Source organism: Corvus brachyrhynchos, unplaced genomic scaffold (assembly GCF_000691975.1).
Source record: "Corvus brachyrhynchos isolate BGI_N302 unplaced genomic scaffold, ASM69197v1 scaffold223, whole genome shotgun sequence".
Taxonomy (NCBI): domain Eukaryota; kingdom Metazoa; phylum Chordata; class Aves; order Passeriformes; family Corvidae; genus Corvus; species Corvus brachyrhynchos.
The window spans coordinates 2,656,897-2,677,667 of record NW_008237174.1 but is presented as its reverse complement, the minus strand read 5'-3'; the positions used below and the strand labels follow the sequence as shown (position 1 = coordinate 2,677,667).

The 20,771-nt window shown below is 40.7% G+C and overlaps 1 protein-coding gene across 3 annotated transcripts in view; it reads left to right on the top strand.

Annotated features, from left to right (window-relative positions):
- Positions 1–20,771, top strand: part of LOC103612025 (glypican-5) — a 314,786-nt gene that overhangs the window by 214,882 nt on the left and 79,133 nt on the right. For all 3 annotated transcript variants that reach the window (XM_017728810.1, XM_017728808.1, XM_017728809.1), the window contains one exon: positions 6,499–6,649. In XM_017728810.1, the coding sequence (XP_017584299.1) occupies positions 6,499–6,649 (151 nt within the window). The remainder of the gene's footprint in view (positions 1–6,498; positions 6,650–20,771) is intronic.

Sequence of the window (20,771 nt, the reverse complement as noted above, 5' to 3'; positions counted from 1 at the left end):
CAGAAAGAAATACTTTTAGTTCCTCTGCTGTGGGGTATGGATCTGCAGTGGACTATCCAGGAAATCAGAGAGACAGAGCCAGATTGGAGGAAGGACTCAGAGGAGAAGTGAAAAGTAGTCAAAGATAAGTGAAAGTGTGGATTTGTAGGTATACAGTGTGTCATCTGGCAACAAAAATATCATGGAGAGGGTAATGAGTCAACCTGCATAAACCAAGAGAAAAAAAAAGAATCACAGATAGAGACAGACTTGGGCAAATACAAAGCCTCAGTGACAGAGGATTTGAAAGTGTGTGTGGAGAAGCTAGGGCTCTAAAATCAGGAGAAAAACATACAGAGAAAATAAAGGAATGTTTACAAGAAGCTTCCACTGAAACCATAAGAATCTAAAGCAATTGTAGGAATACAGATGTTGTTTTTCTGAAAGCAGTAATTTAGTGATTTGATGTGAATAAAAGCAAGTCAGAACAAACAAAAACACCAATTCCAACAGCTTTTTGGCTTTAAAAAGTTGGATAAAGTCAGAAAACAAGTCCTGACCTTCCCAAAAGATGTACACCTCATACTAAAGATGCTCAGAAACAGTGGGAGGGTTGGTCAAATAATAGACATACTTGGAACAAAATAATTCTAGAATGAAGCAGAAGATGAAAAACAGCATGTAAAAGACATTAGAAGCAGCTGTGTCATTTCCCCTGCCACATGTAGTGATCCCAAGGAAACTTTCTGTTACTGTGACCCTTCTGCTGCTGGATCTTGTAAGCCTGTCCTGCTCAACCAGAAGTTTGTGCCATTTATCCAAAAGGTGGCTCTGTGGGGAGCTGCAATGTCACAAACCAAGACAGAGCAGGTAGGGTTATCCTGAGAAACTTGATGGGAGAACAAAGCAAAAAAAATCTGGAAAAAAAATATCAAAAATGGAAAAAGAACTTTGAAATTGCTGTGTAGCTTGAGTGGAGATACACTGAGGCGGAGGGCAAAAGAAAGGTGTCAGGCCCCACTTTCTGAGACTTGCACTTGGCACGTTCCCATGTGCTTGAAGAGAGCCTTCCCCTTCAGTGTGTGTATGTATTATTGTCTATGCCGGTGCTCCTAGCATATAAAAATACAGCATATTTATATGTGCTAGGAGCACCAGCATAGACAACAAATACAAATATCAGTGGATGTAAATGTGAGGTGCTTAGGCTGGAGAGAAAACCACGGAACAAAGGAATCCACCAGTGTTGGTCCAGTTCCCAAGCTGAAAAGGTCTGGTCTGGAGGGATGTGAATAAAATTCTAAAGCCATTGTCAGCCCATAACTGTGTCCCATAAATTATGTATAGCTGTTCAATTAAATTACTGTAATGTGTCCAGGTGACTTGTAAAGCAGGATGTGTCATGCAAAGGTTATTGTAAGGACCTGAATAAACACAGCAGAAGGAAGGCTGGGGGTGTTGGTTGCTACAGAAGGTTGGATGTCTGTTCCCTTCAGGTAGAAAGGGGATTTAGGAGTTACCTCCTTGAGTTGTTCTACTTCCTGAAGAAACTAGAAGGGGATAATGCATCAGGCCTTTTTGGGGTTCTGTGAAATAGAGACAAGGGAAGAACAAACCAAAGAAAATGTCTGACAAAGTTGAAGCTAAGTAAGTTTATTTTTCTTACTTACGTTGTAATATATGAGTGCTAGATAACATGAAGAAACAAAAGCAACTGCCAAATGCTTTTATAAAAGAGCTAAGAGCATATTTGGAGAAAAATTAACCATAAATGTTATCTCAGAGGAGAGGTCCCACTTGGAATAAGCATATATATGGCAGTTATGTCTAAAATTTGTTATGCTGCTATTGTTTTGTGAAATGACAGAACATCTGCTCAGTCACAAGGCCCCAGTAAAATGCAGCTTTATGCCTAAAGCAGTATGTCAGTTCCTAACAAAAAATGTATATAACAGGCTGAAAACAAAGGCACATTGTCTTTTCCAGTTGTAGTCATTTCTGACCTAATAATGGTTTAGAAAGGATTTTTTATTTTTAAATAAATGAGTGGAAGGATTGAGTCATTTATGACTCTTTTCAAGATTAGGCTTTGTGCATTATTTGTGCATAAGCTGGAAAAAATGCTTTGTCTCTGCAAATCATATTTGTGTCACTAGGGCACTTTTAAAAAGGCAGCTACTTGTAAGTACCTTGAGAAAAGACATGCTTAGCTTACAATTTCTAAATGCAGCGTATAATCAGCTGATTTTTCCTCCCACTGGAAACACCAGCAAGTGATACATGTGCTCACATGGCGAGTGGACACAAGTCACATTTCACCTCAAAGCTGACTCTTCAGAGGGAAAAAGCATTCACAGTGCAATCTGTCATGTAGAAAACTAGTTAACAAATCCGTCAGGAACAATTACTCTATGGAATTTGTTTCTGAATATTACAAGCACACAAGTTTTAGGTGGCTTTATTCAATGAGAGTATTTTCATTGTTGTGTTCACTGACCTGAGAAGTCTGAAACTGTGGTGTAAAATACAGTTTTAAAACCTATTTTCTGATTAATTGGGGTTATTATCCTACAGCTTGAAGTCATCCCCTCAGATACACATGCATATATGACCCCTCAGAAAACAGACTGATCGATGAAACAGATAGAAATTGGCACCTTTTTATAGAACGGTTTTCATGCAGTGAAACAGTTATTATTTAATTAAGGTGTGGAAGTATTCAAGTGGAACATGCCTTCATGAGAAACTGTGAGAATGAATTTGTATTGTGACACACGTGTGTTCAGAGTGAGAATTAGGGTTAGACTCATTGTGGAGAGCTCAGGGGTTGTGTGTCACGGACTCTTTGAAGCCTCTGAAGTCTGAAGGACTCTTTTTTGTGACTGGGAGTGCGTGTGCTACATCATGAAGTATTAATAGGGGAGAAATACAGGAGCCACTCTCATATGAATTCTTTCTTCTCCAGAAAACCTTATGTCAGCAGAACTTTTTTTTTAATATCACTTAAGGTTGGGGCCTTTGCTGGAATAAATAAAATCCATGCGGGAGAGTCATCTGTGTCTGACTCAGAGCTGAATAGTAATATGTGATTTTTACCTTTAAGCTGAGTCAGATACAGATACTAAAACTTTCCCACAGAAGCAGTATATAGTTTCTCAGAAACCCTTCAGAGGTTTATGAACCTGATCCAAAGCTTATTGCAGTTGGGAAAATTCCTGATTTAAGTCAGTTTCCAGTTGGACTGTACAAATCTTATTGATCTATTTATATAACCTTTTCAAGAGGAAAAAAAAAATTATCTTTCACATATGGCAAAAACTTGAAGACTTAATTTTTAAGCTGTTAAGATTCTAGTATTCCCTGGAATCTTAGGCAGCAGGTATCTTGTGCTTTGTGAAGGTAAAGGCACAAGCTCCAGGGCCCAGCCTGCAATTCATTGCAATTATTTAACCAAGGCATCAATTCTCAGCCCCAGAACAGGACACTTCCAGGCAGGAGCTGTTGTGCAGAGCTGCCAGAGGTGGCTGGGTGGCATCATTTGTCATAAGAGTGGCTCTTAAGCAATGATAGAAATGCCACAACTGACTCCAATCTCTGCTCCTCAGTGTTAAATACGAGCAAGGGACTGTGGTTCTCCCTACAGCCATCTGGGGAAGCAGGGAGATTTGTGCTTGGTGGCAGTGGCCTAGAGAATTGTTGGGGGGTCTTTTAACAGATCTGTGTCTGCCAGTGTGTCTCAGAAGATGACCTGAACCTTCAGGTGACCACCAGGTTCTCTGCTGGGGACCTCCCAGTCCCACAGCCACAAAGTACAGCAGGCATCCCCTGCCCATACCCACCCCCTGGACCCAGAGAGTAAAAAGTGATGGTTAATGTCTTGCATTATGATCTTCTAAAGCCTGCACCATCCCAGTCCAACCTGATGCAGTCTGTGCTATTTTGGTGCAGTTTCAGGCCTTTAGGACAGGTTTCTATTATTCTGTGAAAAAAAGGAGATTGGCACATGCTGGCATGAGCTTTGCTATTGCACTGAAACACGGATCTCACTGAAGTCCTGTGGCAGTAGCCAAAGGACAGCTGTGCCTTCAGAATCTGAAAATGAGAAGGGTGCTGGGTCACAAGTCACTATGAAATGATGACATTGCCTACTCAATAGAGTTGCATGGTGTGTCTGAAGCTCCTCACTGATGTGGCTACACTATTCCATCTCCTGGAATGATTTATTTGTAGATAAACCATTACTGATGCACAAAGTCAGGCTCTGGTCCATCGTTCTAGGTGAGTGGTAGCCACAGGACATAAAAGCTCTGTTGTAAAGAGGCTGGGAAAGGGTATCCAAGGTGAAAAGGGTTGGTAGATTGCACCTGAGTTGATGTGAAGTGGTCATGGTGAACCTGGATATCAGGGCTCTGGGTAATTTGGTGGCCCTCTCTGCTGACAAGCCAAGAAAGGGCTGGATGTGCCTTCAGAGATGCGGAGGAGATGCAGATCTGGGCTACAGCTCCTCTCTTGCTGCAGTGAAGGCACTAGAACCCAGAAATGCTGCAGTGCACCATGCTGGAAAGTTCAGCTTCTTGTTTGGAGGTGGGGCCTATTTGGTTCAAGTATTACTTGTTTTGAGCAGAGGTCAGGATTTGGACCATGGGCAATGAATGAAATCAAATTTTTGAAAAGGAGTGCCTTAACAGGCAGTAAACATTTCTGCTCTGACTGGGAAACAGTCATTAAAAGCTTTTATTAAATTTTGTGTCTGTTCTGTGTGCCACTCAGCCATTTCTTTTCATTCTGAAGAATTATAACTAAGAATGAATGAGTCTTTTCTAATATGGTCAGGACCCAATAAATTTGTGAAAGAGCTGAGTTATTTCACCCTCGTAGGCAAAATTTTCCAATTGTTTAAGAAAATGTTGTTTTGTATTGCCATGACATCAGTCTTCATGGCTGTGAGTAACAAGGCTCAACATTAAGCAACTGGTTTATAAAAAACAGACATGCAGTAACAATTAGAGAGTGTACAGTGCGCTTCCCGACTGGAGTCCATACCCTCTCCTCCCACTTACTGATCTTCCCACTGCACTGTGGAGTTACTTGTGTCTTCAGAAGGAGCAAACTGATCTCTTCAGTGAAAGGCTGCAAAGTTTCCTGAGTTCTGCCATGTAGAAGTTGGCATCTGTTGTTCCACAGAACTGGATCTCTGCCGCACTGCTCCAAGCATTTGTCAGCCCCGGAGTGGAGGATGGCAGCTCCCAGCATCTGAAGAAGAAAGAGACTGTGACACAAAGCTTCCCAGTACAGAGAAATTGCTGCATCCATCACCATCCTTTCAGTCCAGTTAATACAGCTGTATTAGCCTTGTGCTGCAGTTCACCCATAGCTCCCAGAACACCTCCTTTTAGTGTTTGAATCTCCAAAGTGTTACATTTCAAAATACGTTTTGCTCAGTACCAAGAATAATCAGTCCTCTGGGATGAAGCAGATCACAAAGCCTGAAATGGATCTGGAATTCTTTAGGAGGAAGATACTTGTGATTGAGGGTACTGGATAGATCCACAATCTGACAGCAGTGCAGAGTCTCTGAGGGCAGTACAGTCTTTCCATTTGGTCAGTGCTCCTCAGGTGTGGGGGAAAGGTTCAGGCTTCTCCTGGACCATCCTTGCTTGACGAATATTTGCCTTATAACACGGTTTATTAGTCTGAGCCATTTGGGTTTTTTTTTTTTAACCAGATAGTTCTGCTCTTGGTGTGCCCTGCACAGGCTGGATTTAGATTCACTCCCAAGGAAATAGGATTTTTCATCTTTTGGAACTACCAGTGAGCTGAAAAATCATTTATTTCCACAGTGCTAATAGTAGGCAGCTGTTTGTGGTGACAGCAGGAGAAAGAGTTACCTAAAGATCAAACAGCTGAGTTGGGGGGTAAATATGTTGTTGCAGCAAGCATGACCTAGTATGACATATTTAGATTTATTTTAGAAAAGGTTTTCTTATTCTATACTCAGTCCTAAAAATATATTTTAAGTGAAATCTAATGAACAACATGCAGTTGGTACAGGCATCTTAAATGGCACCATCTTAAAGGTCATATCCAGGGACAAGGTCTCCAAGTGACCAAGCCCATCATGAAAAGTAGCAAATGCCCTCAGCTGTGAAGTTTATCATGGTCTTCAACTGTAATCACTCAAAACAAGTACTTGGACAGCTGGCAGATTGTACCATCATTAGCAAGTGTTCCCCAAACTGTGGTTGGCAAAGGAAAAGGTGTAGGAACAGCACTGGTAGATGTGATGTTTTCAATTAAAAGTTGCTAAGTGCCCCTGGTCATCTACGGTGGAGAACATTTGGTTGCATAATCTGTTATTCCAAAATATTTGAATGCCATTGCCAGAAACAGCCTCCAGCTTGAGGAGCTGCTCTTGAAAGTACATGAGAAAGTGTTTGTTGCTTTACAAACCAGGTCGCCAGGGGTAGGAACTGTGTAAATAGTCTGACCATTGTTGGTTTGCCACTTCTTCCATTTCAGCTGGATGCTGAGAAGGCAAAATTGAAGCTGGAGAGATGGGGTCCCCGAGACGCTGGCAGTGGGGGTGGAAGAAGTGAGGAGATGGAGTCAAGCGGAGATTGTGATGATGAGGATGGCTGCCAAGGATCCGGTGACAGGATACACACAGCAGGTAAATACAGCTTCTGTGGGCACTTAGAGAGCTTAGAAATGCACGTGTCACAATTAGGTGGACAGAGCTAAGACTTATGCTGCTTGAATTGCTGTTAAAATCCTACTAAATTCAAAGGATTTGAATCTTAATCTGTGAAGAGCTGCAGTAAAAATATAATGATACAGGCAGTAACCCAATATTATTTAACACTTGGCAGACAGATAAAAGACTTAAATTTGGAGTGAATAATGTCTGCAATGAAATCTGGATCACAAGAATACTGAAAAGCCTTCCTAGATAATGTGGGCTCTTCAGATAAATAGAAAATCGGTGACCTTATAGAGTATGCTAAGTGTTAACATAAACATTTATTTATTGCATAATGATACTGAAGGATGATCCAGAGTTGGCTGAAAGCATATATTCTTGAAAAAAACATAGGATGTACTGTGAGGTTTTTCCCTAGTGGTGAGCTGCTGGTTAAATGAAATTTCTTGATAGTTTTCAGATATTGCATTCTGCAATATTTATTCATGAAATTACTTGGATAATATGCCATCAAGTGTAGAATCAACTTCAGAATCTGACAACTTCCACCAACATACTGGCAATATAATATGTAGTTAAATCCTTTCAGTAACTTGTTAAGAAGTAAAGTGTTTCTAAATACTTGATATTACTGTTTTACTTCATCTCTAAGTTGTGATTCATTTTAACTCACCAAAATGTAACTGGTTTAATTTACCTTAGTGTATGTAAATGTAATGTGGATTGGATCATAAATACATGAAATACAGGTATAAGAGTGTTGAAAACAATGTTCATTGATATGGCTGGAGCTCAGGTAGGTTTTAAACTGCTGCTTGGTTCGGCTGAGATAAACAAATGCCTTTTACTTGTCTCTTTGCCACTGAGTGGAGAGGGGGAAGAGGTATCCCATACTCAGGTAAGGTTTGCAAACATGCTGTGATAAGCCTGTGGTCAAGACTTCATTTGTCCCTATTGTGAATATTTGTTCGGGAAAATCAAGCTTAAAGATGTACTTTGAAATGTGTGCAGCGTGTTACAGCTAATTTGCAGTATCAGCTTATAAATACTTGAATTATAGTTTGCATTGATGGCCTGTATGATCAAGGTATCATCACATAGGGACACTGTTTTTAAAAGTTAAGTAATTAAAACTGTCAGATCGAACAGAGGTTTTCACCATCTACACCAATATTTTTGAACAGAGGAATTTTGATACAATGTTATTTTAAAACTCATTGCTTAGCTTTTTATTGTTTACTGTATTTGATCCATAAGCAAAGACAAGACTTTTAGACGTTTTCAACCCTGGGGATTTAGGAAGATAAATACTGTAATATGATTTCCTCTCTGCGTGGAGTAATGGAAACAAAAGCCAGGTGCTAGGTAGTCTTCAATGAACAATCAAACTATTAATACAGCATTTGGGGAGGATGTGTATCCATGCTTCCATGGACAATGGCAGAGTTCAAAAATAAAACCTTGAATACTTTCAAGACTTGACTTTCAGCTGGCTTTAGTAATGGAAAGCTACTTAATGTCATTTTTTCTCCTTTTTTGCAATCTATTTAATTAAAATATTTTATGCTGATATCATCCTGGATTTAAAAGAATTGTATTTATATAACTGGCTGTTTCAGAATTTAGCAGGGTGTATATCCAGTTAAAAATGCAATTACAATAAATTTTAGAAAATGATATTGATTCATAACAGTAGAATAAGTATTTCATTGTGTGACAATAGTAATGCTCTATCATAATTAGCTTTAAAATATTGTACTGTATACAAGCCACTAGCTGTAAATCTCTTTTCCATATCTGGATACAATTAAGAGATAAAACGCAGTAATCTCATTATGGAGCTGCTTTGCTTTAATAGAATGTTAAAGAAAAACAAACATCAGATGAGTTGAATTTCCTCTTTCTGCATGTCTGTGAGATGATGTTGGCAGTTGTACAGCCTGTGAACTTGTATTTCCTAAGCTTAAAACCTGTCCAGTACATCTAACCATTGTTTTGTGGAAGTAGAACATGACAACATTGCCTGTTCCCTGCTTGCCTGGAAATTGAGTCGTGAATTGGCACCAAAGCTAGATCCCAAATCGAGCCCTGATTTGAAGCGTGGTGAAGTCAGTGGGAACGTCCTTACAGGTGTGGGTGAGACACAAATGAGAGCTGTAAAATGCCACTAAGCTCTTCAGGGCATGCTGGAGCACAGAGTCATACAGCAGAACAAAAGGAATAAAAAAGGAATAAAAGCCTTTCCAAACACAGACTTTTTGGCAGAGCAGTCATGTTTCTAACAACAAGCCTATGAAAACGAGAGGAAAGTATTTCAATGTCAACCTCTAAAATGCAGAATTGAAAATGTAGTAAATATGTACTACATCTGTCATTTATTCAAAACATAGATGAAAATTATATTTACTGCTCTATGTGTGTTGAGAGCATTGCAAAGGACTGAGATTGCTTTTAGTTTTTGAAAACCTACCAAATGCTCATTTCTTTCCACCTCCCAGAAAAAAAACCCCTTTTCCTTACCGATAAATGGCCAGGAATTTCATCAATATATGGGTTACTGTCATGAAACATTTCTGTTCATAGCTATTAGTAAAGATCTCCCCAGACAGGGTCCATTGCTTTCTCCCCATGTTGCTTTTCCCAGCTTCTGACAGAGGGCTGGGCTCCTGGGTTTTAGATTTCAGCATGTCCTGAGTGGGTGAGCACAAATGTGAATCTATGTGTGTATATTCCAGCCAGGTCATTGTATAAACCCTTTTCCCTCTGTTTGTTTATTTTAATTCCCTTTTGCTTGGGGATTTCAATCTCTGTAGTTCACCTCATCCTGCAATGGACAGTACAATCCTGTCCTTTTGTTTGCCACCTTCTAGCCTTTGAGACTCATGCCTGCCTATCAGTCAATAGTTTTATTTAATGTCTATAATTAAGATACATGGCTATCTGTTAGCTGGGGTTTTGTTTATCTTTGTTTCAAATAAGTCTTTGTTTGACACATGCGCTATTACCTGAAAAGATCAACACTTCTTTAATGATAATGGGCTTAATTATCTATTCTCTATCATGTGTGTTTATCCAAATGATTTTATATGAACAAGATAAATTCTCAGGAAACCAGCATTGTCTTCAAAAATTATGGATGGTAGAAGAGGCTTTATAATGTCGTATTCTCACAGGCTTTACCAATTACCACGAGTACCTCTTCTTGGGGAAAGCTGTGGGAACAGCAGTTTCTCAAGCAGGCCCATGTGTTATTTGTTGGCAAGTACCAACTTTTTAATGACAACATCTGTGAATCATCTTTGAACAAAGTTTTGTCAGGAGAGATTCAAGAAGAGGAAAGCAAGCCATATAAATCTTGAGCGTGGATGGGGAAGTCGCTCTGTGGTTTGCCCTGCTGCAGTCCTGCAGGTTTCTAGGCAGAAGGGCAAAGCAGCATCTCAGGCTGAGCCTTGCTGAGCCCAGCCTGCTCGCAGAATCACAGTCTTAACATGGACCTGATCACAGCGTGAGTCCACTGGTGTAAGTCCGTGTTCTTCAGCCCTTACATGAAGGTGGTGGTGCTGGAGAAGAGCAGGGACTGCTCAGTGCCCTGCAGGATTGAGGGAGAGAGATGAGTGTCATGCTGCTCATGAAAATAGAGCAGCAACAGATTCACATTGTGCCCTGCCTCTGCTGTTCAGGGGGCAAAATGTTTTGGCCTGTTTGGTGAAAAGTGGGAAAGAAGTTTATGCAAGGAATTCTGATTGCCAGCTCTGTGTTGTGATGAGGCCCCACCCAAGCAATGACAACCAACATTAGGTTTCAGTTCAGGGAAATCATCAGGTGATTCGCTGCTAAACAAAGGTGGAGGAATTGTTTAGGCCACAGATAGGGGCCTGCTTTTAGTGCAAGCCCAAAGCCAGCTGTGTGGAGCTCTGGGCTGTGTGGAAGTTGTGAAGCATTGTGGTGAAGAAGGTGGTGCTGATACCACTCTGGGCATGAGTCCATGAGCACACCTGCATGCACGGGGGACCCAGCTATTCCTGTATCACTGTATATGAGGCTGGATGTCTCACACGGCCAGTGCAAGACAGAAATTAATCCAAGCTTCTGTCTAGAGGAGCCTGATACAACATCATGCAAAGTCCCAGGGAGTGTAGCTCATGCTGGACTACAGCGGTCCTCTGGCTGGAAGGGCAAGCAAACAGCACAGGTTAAGGAAAATACAGTTCAGTCCATCCTTGGGCCGTCCTCCACTGAACAGAATAGACAACCCCAAATGTCTGGTGTACTTGAACTGCAGTCTTTGCACCAGATTCACCTCTCTGAGGTTAGAATCTATATATTGCTCAAAAAGCTCAGCCCTCAGGTGGGACAGGTGTTAACCCCACTCCTTTTGACATTCCTTGAAACTTGAGATCATTGGGAAATGGAAATGCAGAACTTTGCTTTCTCCTGGCTTACTGCCTTGCTCTACACAGAGATGGTCTTCTGCTTTGTCCCCATTGCAAAAGCAGTGGGTTTCCATGGAATAATAAGAAGTGACTGACCACTGCTGACCATCAGGCACAGCAGATTTTATACAATACTTTAAATCGTGTCTGTCAGTGCAGGCATTCAGTAAGCAAACATCCTGGGACATCCCAGGCAGACTTTGACCATGACTGTGGGTTAAATGGTTTTTTATTACTGTGATGTTTGCCAAATGCTTACCTAATCCCAGTAACAGTTTTCTTCTGTACTTCTTCCTAATTCCTTCATGAAGCTCCCTCCCTTTAACAAGAACTTTCAGATTTCAGACATCCCTGTTGAATATCTTGCCTGTTGTCACAGTTCATTGCCTGGGTAGGAATTTGTAACAAATCTACTTAGAACACTCAGATGACATGATTCCAACCTTTGGCTTTCTTCTTGGCTGTGTGGACAATCCCCATCTTTCTGCTTATCTTTCAGAGTATCTGAAGAGATTATCCTGGTTGTAGATTTCTTATTTAGGGCTTATGAGAAGGATGCATTTTTGTCCCAATATGCCTTTACAGACAAGTAAATTTTCTTTTTTCTTATTGTCTTCTGTCTGATCTGTATCTGCTCTCAACAGCAATGGAAATTTAATGTGTTTCTCTGACTGCTTATGAATGTTTTCATTATCAGTTTTTTCCTTTTGAATATCAATATCCTTTAATGCTTTACTGTGTTATCATTCTCCCAGCTTGTCTGTCGTTTTTTGGCATCAGTATTACTGTATGACCTATCATTTTAGTCATACTTCATTTCCATTCACCGTGTCACAGGATGCACTTACACTTGTATTTATCCAAATATGCAGTTGTACAGCTGCTGATTTTGTAATTATTAGTACAAAACGTCAATATTCTGAGATCATAATATCTGCTGGCAGTCAGCCATGCTCATCAGCTTCTCATCGCCACACGTCCTCACAGATGATCCTGGCTCACAGAAATGCTGCATTTTCAGTGTCTTCTATCTTCCTGCCTAGAGAAACCTCTCCATCACACCTCCTCCCCATCCTGCTGCCTTGAATAGCCATTTTTCTACATCCTTTGTTGCTCAAGATATTTCATCTCCAACTCTGTTTTTAGAGAACCTATAAATTCCAAGATTGCCCTCAGTGTAAATGCCTCATTCTGTCCACAAAACAGCACAGTAGCAGGTTAAATAGAAGTTTGATTTTTCAAGAAAACTCAACCTTATGCTTGCCATTTGGGGTGGTAGAGAGACATGAGCCTCTGTCAGGAGGAGCATAAGCAAACCCTGCCAGGGCCTTCAGCACATGTGGGGGAGAGTGACTGGTAGTTCCATAGCTGGTGAATTTCTCGCTTTGGCTTCTGTTTAGGATACAGTTTGGGAAGAGACATAGGAGCAGAGAAAACCAGAGAAACCTAAACAATCAAGATGAAAAGTACAGATTTTTGATTATTAATTTGAACTTGGTAAGATCTGGTCCTGAGATCAGTTACTTTGATCTCATAGTGGTGCCCCACTCTTCCCTTCTGGGTACACTTTGCTGAGAGATTCTCTGGGTGACAGTGGCATTTCCTGCAGGCTCTGCTCTGTGCAGCTGGGATCAGAGGGCAGCTCAGAGGGGCTTCAGAGAAGGGAAGAGAGTGTTGCAAGGGCAGAGAAAAAAAAAAGACAGAAGGAGGTTTCCTCATCTCTTTCCTTGGATAAATCTATGTTATAATCTGCCAATACAGGAATAAGGTGGTTTTTTTTTGTTTAGTGTTCTGCATTACACAGTATAATTTTAACTGGAATGAACAGGAGAAGAATATTAGTATGATTCCTCATTCTTCCTCAGCCTCAGCATTTGCATGACAGTTCAAGGTGTAAAGGAATGGGATTTCAGTTCCTTCAGATTCTGACTCCTAGACGTGAGGTGAGAGTTCCCAGTACCATCAGAGCCCCTGCTTAGATCCATTCAAGACAGGAGTTTTTGCCAGGTTGTAGAAATTACTTTCTGCACAACCAGATAAACATGTTCCCTGCAGGAATTTCTCCTAATGCTAATCAGAGCAGTAGCCAGAGGAATAACAGACCGTGTGCCAGCTCTGTGACTCTCTGAACAGCTTTGGAACTATCTCTGGTGCCTTCAAAGAGGTAAAATGGTAATTGGGGAAATGCAATTTTACCATTTCACCAGAGAAATTTAAATTACAGCACATTTCTGATCATCTTAGCACCATTTAGACAAATTTAAAAGGTAAAGCATTTTAGTTGCTTAGGGTACCCTAAGCCTTCCAATGCATGTTCTGTAGGAAGAAACTAAACATTGGAGAGATCAAGATAAAGACATTTGGGGCTTAAGTGTTTGCAGTAGTTCTGTATAAGCAGTCATCAGAGACTGCATTGGAGATCACTGAAGGGTAATGCGCTTTTACCAACTTCCTATTAAAAATATTACCAGTAATCTCTGTCCCTTGAACACACTTATTACAGCAGAACAATTTTCACTGCCGTTGTCAGCAGTATTTTATCTAGTTACTTTCCACAGGAGCAACTCCATGTGTACATATGTTTCTGAGATGAGTTTTAAAAACAGTCCTAAACTGAAAACTCATTGATCTCATTTTCCAGTGAGTTCCCACTCAGTAGCATTTCTCACAGGTATTAATAAAATGGACTTCTTTTAAACAGAAGTATCAGAAAGCTGAATGGTCCCAAACAGGACAATAGTAAAACCACCAAGAGCATGAACAAAAATAAGCAACTTAGTGATTGATGGCTAAAATATGAAAGACAGGTTTCCAAGAAAAATTGTATTGCTAAACACATGAAACAGAACATCTTGATTCAGGCTATAAGAGCAGTCTGCAGGTGCATACTTGGACCCTACAGTCGTGGTGGTTTTTTTCTGAGAATGTCATTTGCAAGGAGCAGGCTGGCACCCGGAGTTCAGAGGCCAAAGCTAAAGGGAGAGTAAAACCTTCACATGGAGCTTTCATGAGCTGTGTCGTTTAGGTCCTTCTGAAGAGAAATTCACCTAAGAGCTCTCGCGGTCATGCCACATAGTGATAGGATAAATGTGAAGGCTAAGGCAATTTGCCCCCAAAATACCATAAAGCCAAAATTAATTAAGAGGAGTTAACAATGAAAGGTCCTTCAAATTGCTCCAGAATAGATAACTCATATAACTTAAGGGAAGCACCCTTTAAAATAGTGATGCCATTAGATTATAAATTGTCCAAACAATCCTGTAAGCCCCAGGTAAATGGTCACCTGCGAGTTGCTCTTTGTGCCACACAAGGGAAGAATACCTGGCCAGAGCCAAGTGACAGGGACGTTGGTTCCTGCTCCTTGTGCTGCACCCATGTCACCTCTGCCACCTCTGCTCCTCCGTGGAGGCCTTGCTGCTCACTGGAGAGAGCAGAGAGTGAGGAACTGAACACAGGGAATGGCTGTGCCATTTCCACCCCACACTGGTTTGGAGCATTTGCTGTGCTCCACTGTTTCAGGAGTTCAGTCCTATCCACAGCTCTTGCTGTGAGAAGCAATGTGTTTGCACATGGGGATATCCAGGGGAAAAACACCCACACATTTCTCCAAGGAAAGAAGATACTAAAATCAAACCCTGGGCCTTGTTTCTTCCAATGGTAAATTCTTCCAGGTTAATTAAGGTGAGGTTATGAATTACTGCAACCTTAAAGGCTTTAAGAAGCCCTCTGTCATCTGTCATTGCACATAGCAAGTGTAAGGCAGGTAGTGCAGCTGTTTGGCAGTGGAAATAGAACTGAAAGTTACTGACAAATGAAAATACACTTTCTGTTTCTCCGTGCTTGATGTCTTCCCTTGTTTTATGATTCATAAGGAAAGCCTAAGCAGTTGCTGTTCTTTTAGAACAGGAAAGAGCTGCTCTGGTTTGTTTTTTCCCTCCCTCCCTTTCTTGAACCAATGTTTCTTGGGGTGTTTTGTGTTTGCTTTTGGGAAGAAGCTGCCTTGAGTACACCAGGTGCACATTTTGAGGTTTTCTATTCCTTGACTGTCCATTTTATGGTAAAACAATACTCCTTAAAAGAGTTCTGTTGTGCCTGAGGCCAGCAGATATGCCATCAGAATGTCTCAGCTGAGAAATTTAGGACCAAACAATACCCTGAAAGAAAGCACAGTTTAGTTTTGCAGTAATAGAGAGCGTAGCACGACTGCTCTGTACTCTATACTTGATTTACTACAAAAAGAACAGAACTTCAGGCTAAAGTATGTGACATATCAACAGGATCAAGAATTTACAGGGCTGGATCTGGCTCCCTTGAGATCAAGGTACTTTAAAAGAACTTAAACCAGCTGATGATCTTGCATGTACTTAAATACCTTCCCTGAAAAGTGTTTGAAGATTAAGCACATTATTCCTCAGCGGGTGATTTTGCATCTGGTTTATCCCACAGTGTCTCCTGTCTGCTGGTTTTTAAGAGTGTTTATTTCTGTCCTCTGATCCTGAAAGCAGTCAAGTAACATTTCCCTGAAATTTCCAGGATGGACAGGACAGTTGACACCTTTCAGAGGCCTTTTAGGGTGTGTTAGGCTGTAATATCATCCAGTAGTCCCAAACTCAGGAGCCAGATATAACTTGCAAAAGAGGGAAGTTAGAAACCTTTTTGGATTTATATGACATGCTGAAGTGTGGACCCTGATTCTCTACAAACAGGGTGAAGTCTCTAAATTATGGATGACTAAGGGTCATCAGCATAGTTCTCAATGATGGAAAAGTCAGCTGGATACAAGATCCTACAGCACTTCTTCTAACACCGTTGTTAGTCTGGTTTCCTCTATTTGCCTCCAGTAATTGCCCCTCATATTTACTTGTATCAGAAGCTTTTATTTTTCCGAATTACATTCTATTCCTAGTTCAGGCTCCTAAATATCACAATCAGAAAATGTTTTCTTTCCTTGTCTTCTTGTCTTTTAGGATTTAGACAGATTGTCTAACCTTCTTTAGGCTGTCTTCTTTAATCAGTTTCTCAGCCCCCTATTGTGCTTGTTCTTCTCTGAATGCCTAATAGTTTGTCAAGCCAAATTTGAATTATTTCTTAAATAAAATGCCACAAGGAACCAACCAAACTTTGAATATGACAAAAAAGTATTTTGAAATTAAGAAAATGTTCTTAGTTTGGGGTTTTTTAATCTCTTGAGGTATCTTGTGTCACATTAGTTTGTTCATCTTCTAAATAAACAATTCTGTCAAGTTTGCAGATTAGTCTTCATTTCAGTGAGATTTAAGTCTGTTTCCTGCTTTAATGCTTTCTGAAATGATGCACATTCTTGAGCCAGGTGTGATTTGCACAAGCAAACCTTCCTTGCACCAGCAACCTGCATGGGCAGCTACATTTCCCAGAAAGGGTGAGACACATTGGTCTGGTGCCTTTCCGGAGAAACGTCATTAGCATTTTGGAGGAGGTGAAAGCAGTAACTGTATATTCTGGGGAGCAAACTCCTACTTTTGAATATGCAGACAGTACAATCTGTCTCACTGTGCAGATCATAAACTCTCATGTGGAGTCCAGATGAGGTAGGAATGTTAAACAGTGATGAGGCAGGTAGCATGTGAGGGTAACAACTACTCCTTCACAGTTTATTCAATTTAGTTGTAAAAGTCGTTTAACATTCTCACCATCACAGCTTTAGCCCATTTACCATGGAATTGCTGCCCACAGTTAGCAGTTAATTCAGAGATAAGCAGGATTGGGTCAGTGTGGGCATGAAAACCTCTTGGAATCACTAGAAGGTGGAGGGAGACATTGAAATCAACTGATCAAGCTGTTACTTGCATGGAGAACCTTAGAAGTTCTCAGCTTTCAAAACTATTTGCCATTCATCTCAAAATTAAAGACATTAAAGAGAATTTGCTCCTCCAGTATTGCAACTGCCTAGTTAAATCATCATCTGATATTTATAGCCCAGAATTAAGACTGGTGACTCAGACACGCTGCTGACCATTTAGTAGTGAAGTCCTAATAATCCAATCTGGAGCAGCAGGGAAAGGAATAGCTTTCTGATGTGAAGTCAGACAAGTAATTTCCTATTTAAAATTTGATTAGATAAAATCTTTTGAACATGTGCTTGTAAAGCAACAGCCTGTTTAAATATGTATGGAGCTGCAGCGCACGCAGGACGCTGCTACAACGACAGCCAGCACAAAGAAGAACATTTGCAGTAACCTGAACATGGAGGGGCAAGCACAGCGCCTTGGGCTAAACTCTATCAGGATAAATCTCTTCCACAATAGAAAAACAGTAGAGCTGATGGGGGGAAAACAGTTTTCTTCCTATTAAAAAACCCACAAATTTGTTTCTGTATTGAAAAGAGATCATTTTCCAAAATGGAAACATTTGTTGTACATATGCAATTGGAAGAACGTTAATTTAAGGGGATATTTTTGTAGGTTTTGAACACAAAAGGGAAAATATCGATTCAAGCTGGAATATTTTGCCCCCTGTGTATAATATATAGTTTTTATTACAATAATAATAATAATAATAATAGTAATATTATATAGCAAGCTTGATGTTTTTAGCCAGAAAGTTCTTGATTTAAAGGCGTTATATTCTGAAATTCACAAGAAAGATTATAAAGGCCAGAAAAAAAAGAGATGAGAGAGTTTGGCCTGATTCTGACCCGGTTATTATCACCGGGGATTTTGCTTTTGACTTAATGAGACAAAAGCTTGAGCCAACAAAGGGTTGGATTCTGCTGCCCTCCTCCTTCCTGTCCAGGTTAGTAACCCTAAGGCTACTGCAAAGGTACTGCCCAGGGTGATCTGCAGCAATGAGCTTGGCCTGTGCCAAAGCACAGAAATTACATTGGTTCCAGTTAAACAACACTGACACTGTCTTTTTTTAATATTCTGATTTACAGAGGTCATGGCCGCATTTCAAACTATTGGTAGTAAAGTATCCTCCCAAAAGTGGGATACAGCTCCATTGCAAGTTCAGACAGAGAATTTCATTACAGTAGTTTAGTACAATTGCATCCAAGCAGGAACATTTTATCACTCATCATAAAAAGTACTTGCAGAATAGTCCTGGGAATTGAAATATTCATGTTATATTCACACATTATAAAAATTACTATTTTTGAAAGTGACCAGCTACTCGTGTTCACTGGAAGTTAGTTTTTCTCTTTCTGTCTTCAGGGAGCTCTTTATTTTTTTATTAAATCTGTGGGAACTTCTTTCCTTTTATTGGGTCTGCGGTGTGAGAAACATCCACATGTTCCTGGCAACCTGGTCAATACCTGCTGCAGTTGTGTTCATTCCATGGACCTTAGATGGGGGATTTTTCTTCAAAGTTCTTTGCCTAATCCCTGCCTTCCAGGGTCTCTCCAACCACTGTCCTTGCAGATTTCATTCCAGCCCTCCAAGGGATGAACTGGAGCATGAAACCAGCCAGGTACTGCCTGGATTTTGCTTTTCCAAAGCAGAAGAAAAGCCCTGAGCATCAGCAGAGGCTCTGAGTCATGAGGCTTAGTCATATTCAAAGCCTCATATTTGGAGGCTTTTCTTGTAGTTGCAGAGCAGTTCTGTGGTTGGCACTATCACATGTTTATATGTTTTTCCCCTCTGACAGGGTGGAATATGGCACTGCCCTGTAAGAAAGCCAGACAGCTTCTCAGCAATCTGACCTACTACACTCCAGTCATTGCCGCCACAGTTTCAGTGTCTGCACATGGAAGAACTCCCTCCTTTCTCTCTCCAACCCACAGACACTGGTGTGTGTTGTTCCCTGTGGCCTCCTGATCCCATGGGGTTGGGAATGCAGATTTTCATAGAGCAGTGTTTCCTGCTCAGGTCCCTTGGTGCTGAGAGGGGATTACTGCACTGGTGAGCAGCATGTGAGATTCCTCTGAAAGCAGCATCCCCGTGTGGTTCTCACCTGTTCCCAGGGATTCTGCTGGATGTGCAGTCCTACACACTTGAGTAGGAAGGTACTGGCTGTCTCCAAGCTGCCTTAAGCTTTGACATAAACTCTGCATGGATATCAGGAACTGAAAAGAGCTTTATCAAAAAACCCCCACTTTAATCATGTTCCAGAGTCCTATGACATGTTAGCAGGTCCTTGACATCTTGTCAGTAAGTGAAAAAGATGCGTGACACTAATGGGGACATAGCAGGGGTTCGGTATCATACCCAAATGCATCACTGGGAAATGCCCAGTGGGAGCCTCCCCATTAATCTAAGAAAAGCCCCAAGTAATCAGTGTCCATCCATGGGTCTATAAACCCCCAATCCTTTTGAGTTCACACAGCAGCCTGGGCACTGTCAGCTGAACTTCTGCTTTAAAATCACTTTGCATTCTCTTTGTTGAGCACATTTGCATAATCTGTGTCACAACAAAAATTGGAAGTATGTTGTATCAAAGAAGATTGGAAATGAATTTTTTAAACTGCAGATAAATCATAAGCTTATTTTTGCAAACTATATGAAAATGTATTGCAAACTGTAAAGAAATCTATTCAAAGGAGCAAATACACAACCACAGAAAATATTTTTATATCTATATAAATACACTGAAACCCTATCAGTCTGCAGAATACATCAAAAGAAGGCTTTATAAGGAATAAGTGAATTATAAATTCCTAGAGTGCCAATTTTCTTCCACAGATTATGCAAACATTATGTGTGCTTCAAGTAAAGTTGCATTTTATTAAAAATGTAACTCGTGATAAAATAGATGTAACACTTGAATAACGATTTAAAATTTATATTATTCTCACCTTATAAAATAATATTGAAAAAGTGTATTGCGCTAACACAAGTGTATTCATTATGCATGAAATCTCTGTTTAGTCTGTGAAGTGCAGAGCAGATAGATAGTGGCCATTTTCTGGTGCTGTAATTACTGTGTCACCATTTGTGAAGCATTTATGTAAAGTACAATGCTTCTGACTAACCATGGACAAAATCTGTGCATCTTGTTAAAAATCAAATCACTGTTTTCAAATGCTTTATGTTCTGCTGACACTGGAGTGCAGCGTAATCTATCACCAGTTATATTTTATATCATCAAACACAATCCCTTTCTTTCATGTGCATTCTTTTTAGATGGATTTATGGATTATACACCTTAATAATGTAATTTTTTAAAAGCAGAATACTATTATAAAATAGAGATTCTTCTTTATTTGTTCCCTTGTGTTACAAACACTGGCACAGGTGTGTCTTTACTTAAGGGTTCCTTCTCCTGTTTTGCAGATATGTGCCTTGGTTTTGGTGTGGATAACTTTTCTGTGTTTGCTGTGTTCCCCTGAAAGAGCCTTGCGGTTAAGTCTTTGCAATGATCCTTTTCCATGGTGGTCACAGCCGCTGGGTAAATGCCAGCAAGTTTAGAAGGTAAATAGTCAAAAATCCTCCTCTGGTGAGCGTTCAGGTCCTCTGCTCTTTTCACTTCACCCATGCGTTGCACATCTCATTGATTCCTGAGATTTGGGATGTGGTCATAAATCACCTTCCGAGACAGAAGGCTTTCCCATGGCAGTCTCCTCTTTGGGAGTCTCCATGTGCAGGGCCACACCAAGCCCCAGCAGTGCCCGTGGAGCTGTGTGGCCGTGGCAGAGCCACACCTGCCAGGGCTGTGTGGCCGTGGCAGGGGGGTGTAGCCATCGC